The sequence below is a fragment of the Macaca nemestrina genome, chromosome 2 (genome assembly GCF_043159975.1).
Source record: "Macaca nemestrina isolate mMacNem1 chromosome 2, mMacNem.hap1, whole genome shotgun sequence".
NCBI classification, from domain to species: domain Eukaryota; kingdom Metazoa; phylum Chordata; class Mammalia; order Primates; family Cercopithecidae; genus Macaca; species Macaca nemestrina.
The window spans coordinates 110,825,754-110,848,046 of record NC_092126.1 but is presented as its reverse complement, the minus strand read 5'-3'; the positions used below and the strand labels follow the sequence as shown (position 1 = coordinate 110,848,046).

Sequence of the window (22,293 nt, the reverse complement as noted above, 5' to 3'; positions counted from 1 at the left end):
TCGAGACCATCCTGGCCAACATGGGGAAACCCCATCTCTACTAAAAATACAAAAAATTAGCCGGGCGTGGTGGCGGACGCCTGTAGTCCCAGCTGCTCGGGAGGCTGAGGCAAGAGAATGGCATGAATCTGGGAGGTGGAGCTTGCAATGAGCCGAGATCGTGCCACTGCACTCCAGCCTGGGTGACAGAGCGAGACTCCGTCTCAAAAAAAAAAGAAAGAAAACTGATCTCATATTGGTACCACAGCCCACAGAAGGTGGGTAGGAACTTGTGGACTGGACCTAATTAGGTTGATTGCTGCAAAGGCAAATTCAGAATTTTTCGTGGGACTTAAACAAGAGCTAGAGTCACATAGCATAATAATCAAAATGTCCAGTAATTCAGAATTACTTCAGCTATGAAGAATCAGGAAAATCATGAGGGGGAAAGACAGCCAACCGATGGCAACCGCAACATAACACAGATCCAAAAAATTAAAAGCCAAAGTATAATTAAAATGTTAATTAAAACCTTGCTATAGCAAGTAAGGGTGAATAACTCTTGAAATGAACAGAAAATTAGAAATTTATTTACTGCAAAATATGACAATCTAAATGAAAAATTAATTGGGTGGGCTCAATAGCAGAATGGAGAAGACAGAAGAGTCAGTGAACATGAAGGTAGAATAATAGAAATTATCCAGTCTGACTAACAGAAATTGAAATAAAATGAAAAAAACAAAACAAAAAAACAGAGCTTCAGGGACCCATAGGACAATAACAGAAGGTTTATCTTTTATGTTTTTGAAGTCTCAAAAAGGAGAAAGAGTGGTGCAGAAAAAATATTTGAAGAAATTATGGAAAGGAAGAAATAAATGTTTTTGTTCACAGATAACATGATAAGTCTTCGTAGAAATTCCCAAAGAATCTACACACACACAAAGACTCTGGCACTTAATAAGTGATTTCAGGACAGTTGCAGGATAAAAGATTAACATAAAAAAATCAGTGTACTAGCAATGAACATGTGAAAACCAAAATTGAAAACATAGTTGCTGAAAAAAGTGAAATAATAGGTATAAGTCTAACAAAACATGTACAGTCATGTATGCTGAAAACTACACAATGCTGATGAAAGAAGTCAAAGATCTAAATAAATGGAGAAATATACCATGTTCATGGATTGGAAGACTCAACATGCCAGTTCTTTGCAAATTTGATGAACAGGTTTAATGCAGTTTCTATCAAAATTCTATCAAGTTTTTTTTTTTTTTTTTTTGAGAGGGAATCTCCCTCTCGCCCAGGCTGGAGTGCAGTGGCGCGATCTCAGCTCACAGCAACCTCCGCCTCCTGGGTTCAAGCAATTCTCCTGCATCAGTCTCCAGAGTAGCTGGGATTACAGGCGTACGCCACCATGCCCGGCTATTTTGTATTTTTCGTAGAGACAGGGTTTCACTATGTTGGCCAGGCTGGTCTCAAACTCCTGACCTCAAGAGATCTGCCCGCCCTGGTCTCCCAAAGTGTGGGATTAAAGGCATGAGCTGCTGCACCTGGCCTTTTTTTCTTTTTTCTTTTTGTTTTTCTTTTTTTTTTTTGAGTCAGAGTCACGCTCCATTGCCCAGGTTGGAGTGCAGTGGTGCAATCTTTGGCTCACTGTGGCCTCCGCCTCCCAGGTTCAAGCAATTGTCCTGCCTCAGCCTCCCAGGTGGCTGGGATTACAAGCACTCACACCCAGCTAATTTTTGTCTTTTTAGTAGAGAAGAGGTTTCACCATGTTGGCTAGGCTGGTCTTGAACTTCTTTTTATTTTATTTTATTTTTTTTATTTTTTGAGACAGAGTCTTGCTCTGTCACCCAGGCTGGAGTGCAGTGGCGCGATCTCGGCTCACTGCAAGCTCCGCCTCCTGGGTTTACGCCATTCTCCTGCCTCAGCCTCCCGAGTAGCTGGGACTACAGGCGCCCGCCACCTCACCCGGCTAGTTTTTTTGTATTTTTAGTAGAGACGGGGTTTCACCGTGTTAGGATGGTCTCGATCTCCTGACCTTGTGATCCGCCCGCCTCGGCCTCCCGAAGTGCTGGGATTACAGGCTTGGGCCACCGCGCCTGGCCTGGTCTTGAACTTCTGACCTTGTGATCCGCCAGCCTCTGCCTCACAAAGTTCTGGGAATATGGGCGTGAGCCACTGCGCCAGGCCTTTTTCTCTTTTTTTGAGATGGAGTCAGTCTGTCACCTAGGCTGGAGTGCAGTGGCGTGATCTTGGCTTGCTCAACCTCTGCTTTCTGGGTTCAAGCGGTTTTCAGCCTACCAAGTAGCTGGGATTACAAGTGTGTGCCATCACACCCAGCTAATTTTTTTCTGTTTTTAGTAGAGAGGGGTTTCACTATGTTAGCCAGGTCTCAAACTCCTGGCCTCAAGCGATCCACCCACCTCGGTCTCCCAAAGTGCTGGAATTACAGGCGTGAGCCACTGTTCCTGGCCCAGACAACTGCTTTTTGACAAAGATGCCAAGCAATTCAATGGAGGAAGGATAGTCTTTTCACCAAATGGTGCTGGAACAATTGGCTATCTTTAGACCAAAGGGGAACAAAAGGAATTTATATCTCACACCTCATCTAAAAATTAACTCAAATGGATCACAGATTTTTATTTTTATTTTTTGAGACAGTCTTGCTCTGTAGCCCAGGCTAGAGTGCAGTGGTGTGGCCATAGCTCATTGTAGCCTCAAACTCTTGGTCTAAAGTGAACTTCCTACTTCAGCCTCCCAAGTAGCTAGGACTACAGGCGTGTGCCACCCTGCCCTGCTAGTTATTAATTTTTTTTTTTTTTTTTGTAAAGACAAGGTCTCACAGTGTCCAGGCTGGTCTCAAACTCCTGGTTTCAAGTGATTTCCCACCTCAGCCTCCCAAAGTGTTGGGATTACAGGCATGAGTCACTGCATCCAGCTGGATTACAGACTTAAACAAATGTGAAACTACACATTTTTAGAAGAAGATATTGAGGAAAATTACCTTATGACCAAGCATTTCCACTCCTAAGAATGAATATACTCAAAAGAAAACAAAAAGAAAAAAAATACAAAAAACCCCAACTGAACAACAACAGAAAAGTAAAAATAAGAATTGGGGGTGGCTGGGCACGGTGGCTCACGCCTGTAATCCCAACACTTTCGGAGGCCAAGGAGGGCAGATCATGAGGTCAGTAGTTCAATATAGTGAAACCCCGTCTCTACTAAAAATAAAAAATTAGCCGGGTATGGTGGTGGGTGCCTGTAGTCCCAGCTACTTGGGAGGCTAAGGCAGGAGAATCACTTGAACCCAGGAGGTGGAGGTTACAGTAAGCCAAGACTGTGCCACTGCACTCCAGCCTGGGAGACAGAGCGGGACTCCGTCTCAGACAAAACAAAACAAAACAAAAAGGTTGGCCAGGTGCAGTGGTTCATGCCTGTAGCCCCAGCGCTTTGGGAGCCTGAGGCGGTCAGATCACGAGATCAAAAGATTGAAATCATCCTGGTCAAGATGGTGAAACCCCGTCTCTACTAAGAATGCAGAAATTAGCTGGGTGTGGTGGCACACATCTGTAATCCCAGCTACTCAGGAGGCTGAGACAGGTGAATTGCTTGAACTCAGGAAACGGAGGTTGCAGTAAGCCGAGATAGCACCACTGCACTTCAGCCTGGCGGCAGAGCAAGACTCTGTCTAAAAAAGAAAAAAAAATTGAGACAGGGTCCGGTGGCTCATGCCTGTAATCCCAGCACTTTGGGAGGCCAGGCTGGCAAATCATCTAAGGTCAGGAGTTCTAGACCAGCCTGGCCAACATGGTGAAACCCCATCTCTACTAAAAATACAAAAATTAGCCTAGCGTAGTGGTTTGCACCTGTGCTCCCTGCTATAAGGGAGGCTGAGGCACGAATCGTTTGAACCACTGGAAGGCGGAGGCTACAGTGAGCCGAGATCGCACTACTGCACTCCAGCCTGGGCAACAGAGCAAGATTCTGTTTCAAAAAAAAAAGTTCGAGTTCGAGACCAAGTAAACAAGAATAATTTGACCCGGTGTGGTGGCTCATGCCTGTAATCCCAGCAATTTGGGAGGCCGAGGCATGTGGATCACCTGGTCAGGAGTTCGAGAGCAGCCTGGCCGACATGATGAAATCCCATTTCTACTAAAAATACAAAAAATTAGACGGGCGTAGTAGCGGGCACCTGTAATCCCAGCTACTTAGGAAGCTGAGGCAAGAGAATCGCTTGAACCCAGGAGGTGGAGGTTGCATTGAGCTGAGATCGCGCCACTGCACTCCAGCCTGGGCAACAAGAGCGAAACTTTATCTCAAAAAAAAAAAAAAGAAAAAGAAAACAGGTGTTCAAACAAATACAGGAATGTTAGAATGTTCATCACAGCACTATTCACAATAGGCAAAACATAGAAACTGCCCAAATGTTTATCAACTGATGAATGGATAAACAAAATGTGGCATGCTCATTTGATGAAATATTCAGCCATAAAAAGTAATGAAGTGGCTGGACTCAGTGCCTCACGCCTATAATCCCGGCATTTTGGGAGGCCGAGGCTGTGGATCACTTGAGGTCAGGAGTTTGAGACCAGCCTGGCCAACATGGTGAGCCTGGTCTCTACCAAAAATACAAAATTTAGCCAGGCGTGGTGGCGGCTGCCTGTAGTCCCAGCTGCTCGGGAGTCTGAGTCAGGAGAATAGCTTAAACCCAGGAGATAGAGATTTCAGTGAGCCAAGATTGTGCCATTACACTCCAGCCTGGGCAACCCCATCTCAAAAAAAAAAAAGTAGTGGAAGTACTGGCTGGGCATGGTGGTTCATGCCTATAATCCCAGCACTTTGAGAGGCTGAGGCAGCTGGATCATTTGAGCCCAGGAGTTTGAGACCAGCCTGGAAAACATAATGAGAACCTGTCTTTACAAAAAAATACAAAAATTTGCAGGGTGTGATAACGCACACCTATAATCCCAGCTACTTGGAAGACTAGGTGGGAGAATCACTTGAACCTGGGAGGCAGAGGTTGCAGTGAGCCAAGATGGTACCACTGCACTCCAGCCTGGTCGATAGAATGAGACTCCATGTCAAAATAATAGAAGGTTCTTGAACTGGAAACTTGCATGTGCACTTAAGGCTTCTGCTTTCGGAAAGGTAGAACGAGCAATAGGCATTCCTTTTGGCTTTTGAGTTGGCTGTGGTGTGACTCCTTTTACTTCTTGTTTCTGATCTTGACAGTTATGAGGAGTCATCTTTGAGTCTGGGTTTTCATCAGTGAGTACCATCAAGCCAAGACACGTGTCTGGGCAAGTTCCCTGTAGCACAAGAAAACAGCAACATGGAACAAGAGAAGTAGGTTTAAACTTGGATTCCATGGGAGGACTCAGTAGGGAAGATAATTCTAGATCCCTGGGCCTCCTGGAGTTTTCTATTCTGATTTTATTGGTTTAATGTTATTTGTTTGAAATCACCAGAAATTAACTTTGGCTAACACAAGCAAAAAGATAATTTATTGGAAGGATATAGAATAGCTTACAAAATGGAAAGAAAAGTTGATGAGCCAGTCCTCGGAAAGGATGGGAGCCAGAACAGCCTGGGGATCTTGGGAGCAGGAACCTCTGTGGGATGAATAAACATCATGAATATCCAAGTTCCTGTTTCTTTGTGTTCAGAAGTCAAAGTCCAGGGAGCGAGGCCCAATTGGTGTAGCTTGGGTCAGCACGGGGCACCTTGACTCATATAGTTAATCCAGGCTAAATCCTGTGGAGTGAGGTGGTTCCCCTGAGCCACACCAGGCTGCTGTTACTCGTAGAAGGGGACAGCTACTGGGCAGGCAGAACAGGAGGTGCTCTCTACCTTTATGTTCCCAGGAACGACTGTAGGACCAAGAGCAGAGAGTTCTACCAGAGTGAATTTTGCTTGGTGACCATTATGTCAGAGACCTAAGCTTTTTGGTGTTTTTATATTGAGGCATGACCTCACTGGACATTCTTCATGAGTGAATCACTATTTGTACAACAGTGTGTTTTGGGGAGGCCATCCCTATGTAAAGGTTTTTCCCAAGGACTTCTCTCAGTGGGGTTGGTGCATAGAGAAGGGTGGGGAAGAATGCCTGTTTGACAGAGAGCAGCTGAAGGTGACGTCTGTTACACAGGCATGGTTTCCTGTGCCACACATGAGAAAAATGCCCTTTGCGGGGTGGCCTTTTAGCATTGCCTAATATAGGAGGGAGAGAGTTGGGTCGGTGAGGGGGAAGAGGGAGAGAGAGAGAGAGTGTGTGTGTGTGAGTGTGTGTGTGTATTTTGGAATTGATGTCACTAGACCTTACATACAGGCATTCTGAAACCATTCCCCAGCCACATAACTATCGCCTCCCTCCAGCAGCCCTAGTGTGCAGAGCCAAGTACTCTTTGTTAACTGGCTTTTCTCCCTTCTGACCAGGTACCTGCACATGTTGTTCTTTGTCAGTGCCGTCAAGTGTGTGCCAGGGTGATCCATGGTCACTTTCCGGGATGGCAGCAAGGTGACTTCGGCTGAGGATGACCCTGACTGAAAGGCTGCGTGAGAAGATATCTCGGGCCTTCTACAACCATGGGCTCCTCTGTGCATCGTATCCCATCCCCATCATCCTCTTCACGGGGTTCTGCATCTTAGCCTGCTGGTATGTTTTTGGGTTGCCTTGGATATGGTGGACCAGTGTCGTAGGACAGTAGGTTTTCTAACCCTAACCACTATGGCGCTCTTGGCCTCTGTATGCTTTTTACACAGTGGGAGCTTGGGCTCCTTCTAACTGTGAGTGGAGAACTCTAGTCCTGGCATGGTTAGCTAATATAATAAAATAGTTCCGGCTGGCCCTGACCTACTGATTCACCAGATTTATTCACATCACTGGTACTCTATCTCAAAATAATGTTTAGATACTTCTAAGACACAGATAATTGAAAGATATGATATTTCAATTTTATTTCTCAGTAGTAGTGGTTTCCTTTTAGTACCGGGTTAAGTGCAGGAGCCTTCTTTGTGTGTTGCAAGGCAAAGTCCATTAGAACAGTACCTTGGGCAGCCTGTGGCAGGCTAACCTCAGAGACTTGCTTCTTTGCTCTCTAGTCATTTTTTTGTGTTCACATGGAGCTTGCTTCAGACCTCTTGTTGATTCTTGTGGCCAGCTGCACTTGCCAAGGACAGGATGTGAGAGCTGTAGCTGCCCTTGTTCCTGTCTGTCTTTCTCAAGGCCTCATAGAAGCCTGAAGGCTATGGCTGACAATGACGTTGTAAAGGAGGAGTTTGATATAAGATGGTATCTGATGACCCTTTTAGCTCTGAAACGCTGACAGTCGTGAAAAGAGCCCATCTTATTACTTTCTCTGGAAAGAATTCTGTTTTTCAGATTCATTGTCTTTCTAACATTTATAGATGTTTTCAGTGCTATGCTGAAGGGAGGATGAGAAGTCAGGAGGGAACTCTCTGTTCAGTTCAGTTGCTAATGATCTCAAGCTCTTCCCTGATTATCAGTAAGAAAGATGAATATTGGCCAGGTGCAGTGCTCATGCCTGTAATTCCAACACTGGGAGGCTGAGGCGAGAGAATCATTTGAGGCCAGGAGTTCAGGACCATCCTGGGCAATATAGTAAGACCCACCCTGTCTGTACAAAAAAAAAGAAAGAAAGATGAACATCACAGAGAGTTTCTTGCTGGGTGCTGTGTTGATGCTTCAGGTATAACATTAGGAAGTGGTGCAGTTATGTTTCCATTTAACAAAAGGGGATAGGGACTTAGAGATTTGCCTGGTCCACATAAAAATTAGGGAAACTGGGGTTCAAATTCAAATCCAAGCCATAGGGACTCTGGTGCTTGCACCTGTGTTACTGTCACCTGGTCTCACTCTGGCTCAGTATGTTTGTATTGGTGTTTAAACTGCTAAATTGTGTTGTACAAGATAAAATACTTATAGCTGTGTCCCATAAGTGATGAATTTGGAGTGCTCTGAGAACTCAGCTCTTGGGTTTTTTTTTTTTCTCTAAGTTAATTGACCTCTTTCTCTTTTCTTCTTTAAAAAAATTTTTTTTTGAGACATGGTCCCACTCTGTCACCCAGGCTGGAATGTAGTAGCACAATCACAGCTCACCTCAGCCTCAACCTCCTAGGCTCAAGCGATTCTCCCACCTCAGCCTCCTAAGAAGCCACGACCACAGGCGTGCGCCATCACACTTGGCTGTTTTTCATTTTTTGTAGAGATGGGGTCTCATTATGTTGCCCTCCTTTGGTTTCACTCTCTGATGGTACTATGGTTTCCTCTTTTGTAGTCACCCTGTTTTTCTTTTAAGAGGAAAGACCTGGCTGGGCGTGGTGGCTCACGGCTGTAATCCCAGCACTTTGGTAGGCCAAAGTGGGTGGATCACGAGGTCAGGAGATCGAGATCATCCTGGCCAACATGGTGAATCCCGTCTCTACTAAAAATACAAAAATTAGCTGGGTGTGGTGGCATACACCTGTAATCCCTGCCACTCGGGAGGCGTAGGCAGGAGAATCGCTTGAACCCAGGAGGCGGAGATTGCAGTGAGCTGAGATCACTCCACTGCAGTCTAGCCTGGCAAAAGAGTGAGACTCCATGTCCAAAAGAAAAAAAAAGAAGGAGGAAAGACCCTTCTGTATTATCCCATTCTTTTTCTTTTTTTCTTCTTTGAGACAGGGTCTTGCTTCCGTTGCTCAGGCTGGAGTGCAGTGGCTAATTGCAATCTCGACTTCATGAGCTCAAGTGATTCGCCTACCTCAGCCCTCTGAGTAGCTGGGACTATAGGCGTGCACCACTAATTTTTGTATTTTTAATGGAGCTGGGGTTTTGCCATGTTGCCCAGGCTGGTCTCAAACTCCTGAGCTCCAGTGATCCACTCGCCTCGGCTTCCCAAAGTGTTGGGATTACAGGCGTGAGCCACCACACCCAGTCTTGTACTGTCTCATTCTTAGTGATGTGTACTTATTTTCCCAAACCAGTATCTTTGTCATGTGATCTTAAAAGTTTTTTTTATTTTTTTTCTTAAAACCTGATTGACTTGAGAACATTTTTCCAAGGCTGGGTGAAGTCTCTCAACCTCCAAAGACTAATAAAAGGTTGTATAAGAGAATCCATAGATTCTGGGACTTGGCCAGAAAACCAGAGATTATGGACCCAGGGACACAAGCTTCACCATTGTCTTCAACCTCAGAAGCTTTTGTGTCCAGAGCAGCAGAGCAGTGCCCCCTTCTTCCAGAGCCTGGGATTGCCTACAGAAAACAAAGTATGGATATAGACTGCTTCTAAGTAGTTTTGCTCGACATTCGGTTTCCATACAGAAAATAAAGTATGGATATAGACTTCTTCTAGTAGTTTTGTTCGACATTCAGTTTCCATTTAATTGCTTAACCTTTTATTGTTCCTGGGATGAAAGGCTTGTACAGCCAAACCCAAAGGACTGCTGCACTTAATTTCCCTATTCAGATCTAACAGCCACCTGAGCTGCAGAAATACTTTTTGCACACCACTGGCTCACCACCACTGAGTCACCCCAGGGAAAGTACAGAGCAGCACTAGAGGGGGTGGTGGTCAATGACAGCTTGGGAATGTGTCGGTCTCCATCAGGCAGAAGAATCTGGAAGTAAGAGAGGGCATCTGTATATGAGGAGTCAGGCTCACCCCAAACAGCACTGAGGATGTGTGACTTTCTTCTCTGAGCTGCTGTTGAGGCTGCAGGTTTCAGTGACTGAGAGCCAAGGATACTACTTCAAATGAACCCGGTGCTGAGCCTTGCAGGTGAGCTAGAGTTAGCTGTTCTTCCTGCCTGGCCCCTGGGTGCAGTGACTGTTCTTTCCTCTGGGAATATCTGATGAAATGTGTAGCAAGTAGGCGTTATGGCAAGAGGTGTCTGTTTGTAACTCTTGGAGGTTAGACCACTGGGCCCAAGATATGTCCCAGCAGCAGCCCAGCAAGACAGAGGGTGCTGTTACTCTGGACCTGCCCTGGTAAGCGGTGGGTGCACCATGGGGTAAAGAAGAGCACCCAGGGCCGGGCGTGGTGGCTCACACCTGTAATCCCAGCACTTTGGGAGGCCGAGGCAGGTGGATCACGAGGTCAGGAGATTGAGACTATCCTGATCAACAAGGTGAAACCCCGTCTCTACTAAAAATACAAAAATTAGCCGGGCGTAGTGGCGGGCGCCTGTAGTCCCAGTTACTCAGGAGACTGAGGCAGAAGAATGGTGCGAACCCAGGAGGCGGAGCTTGCAGTGAGCCTAGATTGCGCCACTGTGCTCCAGCCTGGGCGACAGAGGGAGACTCCGTCTCAAAAAAAAAAAAAAAAAGGAAGAGCACCCATATGCCATGTTAGTTGGACTGCCCTACGTGCAGGTCAGAGAGTGATGTGAGTCATTGAGTCATTTGATTCAACAAGCTGCTGCTCATGGTGAGAGAAGGTGGATTTTAATTTGGAGAGGAAATTGGAATCACATTGTGTTGTTTTTGTTTCGAGACGGGGTCTCACTCTGTTGCCCAGGCTGGTGCAATTTCGGCTCACTGCAACCTCTGCCTCCCAGGTTCAAGTGATTCTCTTGCCTCAGCCTCCCGAGTAGCTGGGATTACAGGTGTGAGCCACCACGTCTGGCTATTTTTTGTAGAGATGGGGTTTCACCATGTTGACCAGACTGGTATCAAACTCCTGACCTCAAGTAACCTGCCCACTTCAGCCTCCCAAAGTGCTGGGATTATAGGCATGAGCCACCTTGCTCAGCCTAGTCATGCATTTTTGACTTAAGATATTTTCAGTTGGCCGGGCGCGGTGGCTCAAGCCTGTAATCCCAGCACTTTGGGAGGCCGAGATGGGCGGATCACGAGGTCAGGAGATCGAGACCATCCTGGCTAACACGGTGAAACCCCGTCTCTACTAAAAAAATACAAAAAACTAGCCGGGTGCGGTGGCGGGCGCCTGTAGTCCCAGCTACTCGGGAGGCTGAGGCAGGAGAATGTCGTGAACCCGGGAGGCGGAGCTTGCAGTGAGCTGAGATCCGGCCACTGCACTCCAGCCTGGGCGGCAGAGCGAGACTCCGTCTCAAAAAAAAAAAAAAAATTTATTTTCAGTTTACAACAGTGTTATCAGGACATAACCCCATCATAAGTTAAGGCATATCTGTACATGTCAAGTGCTTAGAATAGTGCCTGGCACATATTACATATCATGTAAGAGTATTTCATTGTTATTATTCACTGTCTTCCTAGTCTTCTACCTTCACAGCCAGAAAGCACAAGCAGACTCCAAAACATGTATAGTCTAAATATAGAACAAAAACTGACCATACTCTGTGATTACTATGCAAATGCTGTAGCCACAGCCTACATTTTTTTTGAGACAGGGTCTCTCTCTGTTGCCCAGGCTAGAGTGCACTGGCATGGCACGATCTCAGCTCACTGCAGCCTCCACCTTCCGGGTTCAAGTGATTCTCCTGCCTCAGCCGCCCGAGTAGCTAGGATTACAGGTGTGTGCCACTGCATCTGGCCAATTTTTGTATTTTTAATAAAGACGGGCTTTCACCATGTTGGCCAGGCTGGTCTTGAACTCCTGACCTCATGTGACCCACCCACCTTGGCCTCCCAAAGTGCTGGGATTTCAGGTGTGAGCCACCGTGCCTGGCCTAAATTAATTTTTTTTAAGTGGAAGCAAGTTTATTAGAAAAGTAAAGGAATAAAGAATGGCTACTTCATAGGCAGAGCAGCCCTAAATGAATTCTGATCACATTCTCTTGCAGTTGTTTCTCTCTTCCTACTTAGAGCATCTTGGAGGCAGACCGTAGTGTTATCTTTTATATCCCCAGTGCCCAGCATATAATACATACTTAATACATGGTTTTTGAGTGTAGGTAAAGATGGAAAAGCCAGAGAAAAGTAAAAATTGATTTTCATGAAGGTAAGGAGATTGTGTAATTGTTTTCTGTAATTAACATAATAAATGTATTTAAATTATTTAAAACATGGTATTGTCAAAAGACTTGAAGAGGCGTTTCACAAAAGAGGCTATATCCAAGTGGCCAGTAGTAAACTACAGCATGTGCATAGTAATCACAGAGTATGGCCAGTTTTTGTTCTATATTTAGACTATACCTGTTTTGGAGTATAGTCTGAAATAATTTTTTAAATTGTTTCTTATCAGGAAAATGTACATTAAAACCATGCTGAGATACCACTGTCTCTTCCTCTAAATGGTTAACATTAATTGGACTGACAATATCAAGAGGTGACAAGGATTTGAAGAAACTGAAACTCCTATTACACTGGTGATAGTGGGAACATAAATTTGTACAACTGCTATGGAAAACCGTTTGGTGTCATCTACTAAGCTAAACATGCATATAACTCCATACCCAGCCATTTCATCCTAGGAATATACCCAACAGAAATAAGTGCTTATGGGACTACCAAAACCCAATAAAAGATAATAGTTTTAGTCTTTTTTCTTTCTTTTTTTTTTTTTTTTTTTTTTGAGACGGAGTCTCGCTCTGTTGCCCAGGCTGGAGTGCAGTAGCGCAATCTCGGCTCACTGCAAGCTCCGCCTCCCGGGTTCACGCCATTCTCCTGCCTCAGCCTCCCGAGTAGCTGGGACTACAGGCGCCCGCCACCTCGCCCAGCTAATTTTTTGCATTTTTAGTAGAGACGGGGTTTCACTGTGTTAGCCAGGATGGTCTCGATCTCCTGACCTCGTGATCCTCCTGCCTCGGCCTCCCAAAGTGCTGGGATTACAGGCGTGAGCCACCGTGCCCGGCTCTTTCTTTTTTTTTAATTAAAAAAATTATCCAGCCCAAAATGTTTTTTTTTTTTTTTTTTTTTTTTGAGACAGGGTCTCACTCTGTCACCTAGGCTGGAATGCAGTGGCATGATCATGGCTCACTGCAGCCTCAGCCTCCCGGCTCAAGCAATCCTCCCACTTAAGCCTCCTGAGTAGCTGGGACTACAGGTGTGCACCACTATGCTTGGCTAACTTTTGTATTTTTTTTTTTTTCTGAGACGGAATTTTGCTCTGTCGCCCAGGCTGGAGTGCAGTGGCGCGATCTTGGCTCACTGAACACTCCACTTCCCAGGTTCACCCCATTCTCCTGCCTCAGCCTCCCAAGTGGCTGAGACTACAGGCGCCCGCCACCACGCCCGGCTAATTTTTTGTCTTTTTAGTAGAGACAGGGTTTCACCGTGTTGGCCAGGATGGTCTTGATCTCCTGACCTTGTGATCCGCCCACCTCGGCCTCCCAAAGTGGTGGGATTACAGGCGTGAGCCACTGCACCCGGCCATATTTTTTTTTTTTTTTGTAGGGATGGGGTTTCACCATGTTGCCCAGGCTGGTCTCAAACTCCTGGGCTCAAGAAATCCTTCTGCCTTGGCCTCCCAAAGTGCTGGGATTACAGGCATGAGCCACCCGGCCTGGCCAACTTTATTCTTTTTTTTTTTGAGATGGAGTTTTGCTCTTGTTGCCCAGGCTAGAGTGCAATGGTGCCATCTCAGCTCACCGCAACCTCCGCCTCCCGTGTTCAAGTGATTCTCCTGCCTCAGCCTCCTGAGTAGCTGGGATTACAGGCATGCGCCACCACACCGGGCTAATTTTGTATTTTTAGTAGAGACAGGGTTTCTCCCTGTTGGTCAGGCTGGTCTCAAACTCCCAATCTCAGGTGATCCACCCGCCTCGGCCTCCCAAAGTGCTGGTATTACAGGTGTGAGCCACTGCGCCTGGCCCAACTTTACTCTTAATAGCTCAAACCAGAAACAGCCAAATGTTCCTCAACCAGTGGAATAGACAAATGCACTATACTTTATTCATTAGTGGAACAGTATGTATCCAAAAAGGAATGATCTGCTGTATGCACCAGTGTGGAGGAATCTAGCAGATAGAATTTGAGTGAAAGCAGTCAGTCACAAAAGAGTATATAAGTAGAATGGATGATTTCATTTATATGACATTCAAAAATAGGTAAAACTAATTTATGGAGATTCTTTTTTTTTTTTTTTTTTTTTTTTTTTTTTTTGAGACGGAGTCTCGCTCTGTCGCCCAGGCTGGAGTGCAGTGGCCAGATCTCAGCTCACTGCAAGCTCCGCCTCCCGGGTTCCCGCCATTCTCCTGCCTCAGCCTCCCGAGTAGCTGGGACCACAGGCGCCGCCACCTCGCCCGGCTAATTTTTTGTGTTTTTAGTAGAGACGGGGTTTCGCCGTGTTAGCCAGGATGGTCTCGATCTCCTGACCTTGTGATCCGCCCGTCTCGGCCTCCCAAAGTGCTGGGATTACAGGCTTGAGCCACCGCGCCCGGCCGGTGATAGAGATTCCAATAGTTACCTTTGGTGGTTGGGGCAGTGTGCTGTTGACTGGGAGTGGGAACAAGGCTGCCTTCTGAGACTCCGGAAATGTTCTGTAGCTTGATCTAGATGGTAGTTACACAGATACACACATGTAAAAACTTACTGCACTTTATACTTAAGATCTGTACATTGTACTATATAGAAGTTATTTTTAAATTTTAAGAAAGTGAGATGTGAAACAAAATGTACATCTATTTGCCAACTTTTTCTTTTTTCTTTTTTTTCACTTGAGATGGGGTCTCACCGTGTTACGTAGGCTAGAGTGTAGTGGCATGACCTCAGCTCACTGCAGCCTCCACCTCCCAGGGTCAAATGATCCTCCTGCCTCAGCCAGTAGCTGGGACCACAGGTGCACACCACCACACCCCACTAATTTTTTGTGTTTTTGGTAGAGATGGGATTTCACTGTGTTGCTCAGTCTGATCTCAAACTCCTGAGCTCCAATGATCCGCCTACTTGGCCTCTCCCAGAGTGTTGGGATGACAGGCTTGAGCCATTGCACCCGGCTCATTTGCCAACTTTTTGATGCAAGGTCAGGGCTTTTCCTTTGCATATATTGGGTCCATTAACTTACTTTCCTCATGATCCTAGTATAAACCACATCCTTAGTAAATTACACAGAATTTTCATGGTCTGTCCCTTCAAGTGGAACAGTTGCTTAGCTATCCGAATTGGAATCCTGGATTTTTAAAGGTACCCCCAATTTTGTTTTTTATTGTTCCCTTATGTCTGATTTGGCAAGGTGATTTTTTTGTTTGTGTTTAGCATCTTGCCTTTATTAAGTCTCTGAAAACTTTTTTCTTTCAGAGACAGGGGTCTTATGTTGCCCAGGCTGGAGTGCAGTGGTGTAATCATGGCTCACAGCAGCCTCTACCGCTAGGCTTAAACAGTCCTCCCCCCTCAGCCTCCTGAGTAGCTGGGACCACAGGCTCATACTGCCATGCCTGGCTAATTTTTTTTATTTTCTGTAGAGAGGAGGTCTCACTATGTTGTCTAGGCTGGTCTCAAACTTCTGGGCTCAAGCAACCCTCCAGCCTGGGCCTCCCAAAGTGCTGCGGTTACAGGCATAACCCACTGCGCCCAGCCTGAAAAGATATACATAGTGTTATATATTATAACATGTTGGTGTTAATGTTGGTGTTTCCTTTCAGTAAAAGTTACTCATTAAATGTATAAACTAGCCAGGCATGGTTGCTCACGCCTGCAATCGCAGCACTTTGGGAGGCTGAGGTGGGTGGATCACCTGAGGTCAGGAGTTCAAGACCAGCCTGGCCAACATGACGAAACCCCGTCTCCACTGAAAATACAAAAATTAGCTGGGTGTAGTGGCGGGCGCCTATCTATCTATTTGTGTGTGTGTATGTGTGTGTGTGTGTGTGTGTGTATATGTTTATATATATTAATGTTATATATAATGTTATAACTAAGTATACTTATACATACTTAGCTTATACAGCCTGAAAACATTTAACAGAACAGTCTGTTTTACCAGTTGGGCTTCTCTGTAAGGTTTATGTGACTAAAATAAGTTTGAAAAATTCACTGGGGCGCAGTGGCTCAAGCCTGTAATCCCAGCACTTTGGGAGGCCGAGACGGGCGGATCACGAGGTCAGGAGATCGAGACCACCCTGGCTAACACGGTGAAACCCCGTCTCTACTAAAAACTACAAAAAACTAGCCGGGCGAGGTGGCGGGCACCTGTAGTCCCAGCTACTCGGGAGGCTGAGGCAGGAGAATGGCGTGAACCCGGAAGGCGGAGCTTGCAGTGAGCTGAGATCCAGCCACTGCACTCCAGCCCGGGCGACAGAGCAAGACTCCGTCTCAAAAAAAAAAAAAAAGAAAGAAAGAAAAATTCTAATCTAGATGACTTCTGAGTTTTGGCTTTGCAATTTTGTGATTCTAATATTTTGCACATTTGTACAGTCCTAACAGAATTTAGTTATTAACTCCAGTGGCTCCTGTGTCACTGCTGAGAGAGGACTGCCTCTCATAGTGTCTAACCTTTTCTCCTTTTTGTTCATCCCAGCTACCCACTGCTGAAACTCCCCTTGCCAGGAACAGGACCTGTGGAATTCACCACCCCTGTAAAGGATTACTCGCCCCCGCCTGTGGACTCTGACCGCAAACAAGGAGAGCCTACGGAGCAGCCTGAGTGGGTGGGTACTCGGCATGTTCCTGAGGCCAGCACAGAGCATTGGGTGGAGATTGGCTGAGGCAGGGATCTGCCAGTGAGATTGAGGTTGGTTAGCTTCTGATTTGTGAATTCATGTACTTTAACAGCTTTATCAGTGTACCATATAGATACTTAGTTTATACATTTTTTTTTTTTTGAGATGGAGTTTTGCTCCAGGCTGTAGTGCAGTGGCATAATCTTGGCTCACTGCAATCTCCACCTCCAGGGTTCAAGTAATTCTACTGCCTCAGCCGCCCGAGTAGCTGGAATTACAGGCACCCGCCACCATGCCCAGCCAATTTTTGTAATTTTAGTAGAGACGGGGTTTCATCTTGTTGGCCAGGCTGGTCTTGAACTCCTGACCTCAGGTGATTACACCCATCTCAGCCTCCCAAAGTACTACGATTACAGGTGTGAGCCACTGTGCCTGGCTAGTTTATACATTTATTGAGTAACTTTTTTTGAAAGGAAACACCAAATGATGCCAAAGCATAACTATTTTTTTTTTTTTTTTTTTTTTTTTTTTTTTTGAGACGGAGTCTTGCTGTGTCGCCCAGGCTGGAGTGCAGTGGCGCGATCTCGGCTCACTGCAAGCTCCGCCTCCCGGGTTCCCGCCATTCTCCTGCCTCAGCCTCCCGAGTAGCTGGGACTACAGGCGCCCACAACCGCGCCCAGCTAATTTTTTGTATTTTTAGTAGAGACGGGGTTTCACCGTGGTCTCGATCTCCTGACCTTGTGATCCGCCCGCCTCAGCCTCCCAAAGTGCTGGGATTACAGGCGTGAGCCACCGCGCCCGGCCAGCATAACTATTATAGTAAAACTGAGATCTGTGTTTGTTCTAGCTGTGGCCAGCCGGGTCTGGGTTCATAACCTGAGTTGCTCACACATGCTGCATGGGTGTGCGGCAGTATCCTGGCAGACACACAGGCTGTCTCCTTCTTGTCCCTGGGCAGTCAGAACAATTGCACATCCCTGAGAGTGGTCTGACATAGACTTCCAGTGCTATCTAGTATTTGTATCGTGCACCTAATTTTTTCAGATCTGTCAGGTCCTGTTTTATCCTCACAATCCAAAAAGTACAGATTCTAAATCTCTTTTCCAGGTAAGGAAGCTGGGGCTCAGAATGATTAAGTGCCTCAGTTACTTATTTATTTCTTTAATTTAAAAATTTTTTTATTTTAGTCTTGCTCTGTTGCCCAGGCTGGAGTGCAGTAGTGTGATCTCAGCTCACTGCAACCTCTGCCTCCTGGGTTCAAGTGATTCTCCTGCCTCAGCCTCCCGAATAGCTGGGACTATAGGTGTGCGCCACCACGCCCAACTAATTTTGTATTTTTATTAGAGATGGGGTTTCACCATGTTGGCCAGGCTGGTCTCGAATTCCTGCCCTCAGGTGGTCTGCCCACCTTAGCCTCCCAAAGTGCTGAGATTACAGGCATGAGCCACTGCGCCCGGCCAGTTATTTAGTTTGGAATTCTAGGTCTCCTGACCCCAGCCCTCTGTTCCTTCTGGACTGTACTGTTTTCAGTTGACTGTCTCTGGGCCGAGCACTGATATAAATGAGAAAAAAGGTCTTCAGTTGAGGGACTCAGTCAAGGGACCTAACTCACCATCACACCGCACTCATTATTTAGAGCTCATTGAAGCTTGACTAGCTCATCTCTGTACCTTTTGCCTGTCAGGTATGGACAAAGTGCCCTTTCTTCCTGTGGTGTTCTGTGGTCCCCGGATTGGTGCTGTACTTGCTGAATCTGTTGTTGAGGAAAACCAAAGCTCCGTGAACAGAGCTCCCCTCCCGCTTCTCTCTGACAGTCATAGCATATTCCCATTTCCTTTTTGGTTAACGTAGTAGTCAGGTAACTTGTTATGAACTTGACTCTGTGGCTGAAATAGAGGCATATCTAGTAAGATCGGTCTGTGGCACAACTATACATGGTATCAGTGTGGAGTGCACAACCCTGGCTTCATGGGGCTCTGCCTATGAAGGTCAAAGGGTGCATGGTCTGATGCTGGCTGAAACCAGTTTTGTGGTGAAACCAGTTTTGTGGCTTTATGGCCCTGGTTGGCCATTGGCTCACTGGCTCATTATGGGACCTTCTTGGTTAAACCTTTTACCTTCATTAACCATTTTATTTTTATTGTTTTGAGATGGAGTCTCACTCTGTTGCCCAGGGTGGAGTGCAGTGGTGTGATCTCAGCTCACTGGAACCTCTGTCTCCTGGGTTGAAAGCGATTCTCCCGCCTCAGCCTCCCGAGTACCTGGGACTACAGGCATGTTGCCACCACACCTGGCTAATTTTTGTGTTTTTAGTAGGGACGGGGTTTCACCGTGTTGGCCAGGCTGGTCTCAAACTCATGACCTCAGGTGATCCGCCTGCCTCAGCCTCCCAAAGTGCTGGGATTACAGGCATGAGCCATTGTGTTCAGCCTTCATTAACCTTTTAATTCAATTTTAGCACATAAGGGAGTATTTGTGTTTCCTGACTAGAAGAGTTCATTTGGCCCATTGGTGTGGAGTAGATGTTTAATGATGAGGTTGTAAGGGGTGTGTAGTGTTTGTGAGCTCTTTGAATGATGAGATGATGACAGAAAGTGTTGGTGCAGAGTAACAGGAGGGCTCTGGAATCAGGAGGATTGTCCATTTTCTCTCTCTCTGATTGGAGCCCTTATCCCCTGCAGGATTGAAAAGGAGACTTGGGCCCAGTGCAGTCACTTGGTGTCACACAGCTCAGTGGTCAGTTATCTCACCTCCATTGACTGTCCTTGATAAAGATACAGGCCAGCGATACTGAAGTGGGTGGTAAGGACTGTTTTAGTTATGAAGAACAGAAAATTCAACCCAAATCAGAGTAAGTGAAAGGGAGTTTTTGGTTCATATAACTCAGCCAGGTGCAGGGCTGACTTAAGTACAATATAGTTTGAGCCTCAAAAGGAATCCATCTCTTGACTTTGTCCTCTCTGGGTCAGCTTCACTCTTGGTCTTCCCAACAGTGGCCCTAGCAGATTCAGCCCTATGTTTTTGCATCATTCAATCCAATGGAAGATGAAAGGGAGCCCAGTTGGCTATGAATAAGGTTACCTGCCTGTCCCCTTCCCAAGCCCTATGGCTAAAGGCAGGTATTTCATTGTTGTCATCAGCACCTCGCTGGGAATGAGAGAGGATGGTTTCCAAAGGGACAACAGGGCTGGGTGCAGTGTTGCATACCTGTAATCCCAGTGCTGAGGTAGGAGGATCACTTGAGCCCAGCATTTCAAGGCTGCAGTGAGCCATGATCATACCATTGCAGTCTAGCTGGGGCAACAGAGTGAGACCTTGTCTCTAAAAAAATTTTTAAAAATAAAAAATAAAAGGGAAAATAGGAGACTCGGGCAGTAGACAGCACATTGCAGGCATCTGCTGCCTATACCAAGGAGCCAAAACTTCCCTCCCTGCTCTGCTCATTGCTCGGTTCAGCACTCGTTCGTTGCATGTGCGTGGTGTGGAATGATGTGGGGACAGATAGAGGCTTACTGCCCTTGAGGAGATCCTATACTGTTTGGGAAGAGAAGACAAATATTTTTCAAAGTTTGAAATGAATATAGTGTATGTCAAAGAGACATAAGGGGGCAAATTGAAAGAGCTCCCAGTGGTCAGTGCTAGAGCAATTTTTTTTCTTTTTCTTTTTCTTTTCTTTTTTTGAGACAGAGTCTTGCTCTGTCACCCAGGCTGGAGTGCAGTGGCGCGATCTCAGCTCACTGGAACCTCCGCTTCCCGGGTTCAAGTGATTCCCCTGCCTCAGCCTCCCGAGTAGCTGGAACTACAGGTACACGCCACCACGCCCGGCTAATTTTTTGTGTTTTAGTAGAGACAGGGTTTCACCATGTTGGCCAGGATGGTCTCCATCACCTCACCCTGTGATCCGTCTGCCTCAGCCTCCCAAAGTGCTGGGATTACATGCGTGAGCCACCGTGCCTGGCCTAAAGCAATTTTTGCAACAAAATAAACCAGTATTGAATTATAACCCAAAATATAAAATAATTCTTTGTGAGTCCCTCCTGAGTCCATATGCTTGAATAAATATAAATAAATGAATGGATGACAATAGACAAATTTCCTGGGCAAAATAATTCTAAGTAATGTATCCTAAAGTGTGGACTATGCCTGATGACTTTCTTTCAAAGAGGACAGTGTGATTGTGAGAAAAAGTAACTTTACAGTGGAGAAGCCTGATAGACACCTCCTACAGTAAGTGATTGGGGTTAAAGCAGCAGTGATAAATCACAATGATTGATTGTGCCCTTGGTATGTGAGGAGGAGGACATTTTACTGCTGATCTTCCTCCCCCAAACCCATAGCCCCAGTCCAATCATGAGTAAAACATCAGACAAATCCTAGTTGAGGGACACCCTACAAAATGCCTGACCAGTACCCCTCGAGCTGTCAATATCATCAAAAGCAAGAGAAGTCTGAGAAACTGTCACAAGCTACAAGAAGCCTCAGGAGACACTACAGCTAAACGTAACGTGGTTTCCTGGATGGGATCCTGGAAAAGAAAAAGGACATTAGGCAAAAACCTGAGAAAATCTGAATATACTTTGGACTTTGGTTAAGAATTTCACTGTGGACTTTGGTTTTCAGAATGAGGACTACAGAGATGAAATGTCCTTCTTTTTATATACCTTGGCCTTCTAAATTATTGAAAAATTCCCATACATTAAGGTTCAGTCTTTGTGCTGTAAAGTTCTTGGTGTATTCAGTTGTTTGGATTTTTTTAAAAGCCATATTCTAATATAGAGAAATCTCATTGTGATTGTGATGTGAATTTTCATTTCCCAGATGACTAATGACCTTAGTCCCTTTTTCAAGTGCTTATTGTATTTGCCTGTCTTCCTTTGTGATGTGTGTGTTCAGATGTCCCCATTTTGAGTTGTTTGACTTCTTTTTGTTGAATTGTGGATTTTTCTCTCTGTTGGAGATGGCTCTCTTTTTATGTAGCCCTCCTCCTCCCCTTTTGCTAGGTGCTTCTCCACAATGAGATTGATGGCTGCACCCTACAGTTAAACCTTTATGTGTCCTCCAGAAAGGACTCCAGTCAGTTCTGCCATGTCTTTGTGCTCAGAGTTAGGCTTACCCTGTGTCGTCACTGTGACCATTGGCCTCTGTGGCCACTCTTGGGGAAGGGCGGTTCTCTCTGGGCAGAGGGATGTTTTTACCAGAGGAAGAGAGGAACAAAGCAGAAACAGTAGAGACTACGTTTTCCAGCTTTGTGACCTTGGGCAAGTTACTATCACCTTGTACCTTAGTTTCTACATCCATAAAATGGGATAATTATACCTACATTATACACTGTAATTCATATGATTAAGCGAAAGAATGCAAGGGTTTAGCACAGTGCCTGGCCCGTCGCTTGCATTCAGCAGTGTTTGTGGCTGTCGCCATTGCCATCATTGTCATTGATCAAGTCTGGCTGGTCAAACAGAGGGGAGAATGAAGATTCGTGTGCTTGGACTGCCCTGTGGTGTGCACCAGGAGTACCCTCCTTAGGCTTTATCCCTCAGCTCCGTGAAGCTCCAGGAAGCCTTCCCCAGCTCTTGCATTGTGTCCTCTGCTTCTTCTCTGTGTTCTACATGACGACCCCGTTGGAGTCATGTTTCCTTCAAGTTTATATACTCCAGTGTTTTACACAGAGTAGATGCTCAAGAAAGGTTTCTTGTTGAGTAAAGAAACAGCGTGGCTTATTTAGGAGACAGTGAGTCTGCAGTTTTTCTTGGAGCATGGTAGGTGGAACCAACTTGAATCTCCTGGC

At 45.9% G+C, this 22,293-nt stretch overlaps 1 protein-coding gene across 5 annotated transcripts in view; it reads left to right on the top strand.

Annotated features, from left to right (window-relative positions):
* Positions 1 to 22,293, top strand: part of SCA (SREBF chaperone) — a 66,888-nt gene that overhangs the window by 25,862 nt on the left and 18,733 nt on the right. For 4 of the 5 annotated variants that reach the window (XM_071091590.1, XM_011739133.3, XM_011739129.3 and 1 more), the window contains 2 exons: positions 6,421 to 6,640; positions 16,364 to 16,493. In XM_071091590.1, the coding sequence (XP_070947691.1) occupies positions 6,519 to 6,640; positions 16,364 to 16,493 (252 nt within the window). In that variant the 5' untranslated portion in view covers positions 6,421 to 6,518. Of the gene's footprint in view, positions 1 to 5,223; positions 5,332 to 6,420; positions 6,641 to 16,363; positions 16,494 to 22,293 lie in introns of those variants that run through there. The other variant, XM_011739131.3, reaches the window with a different exon arrangement.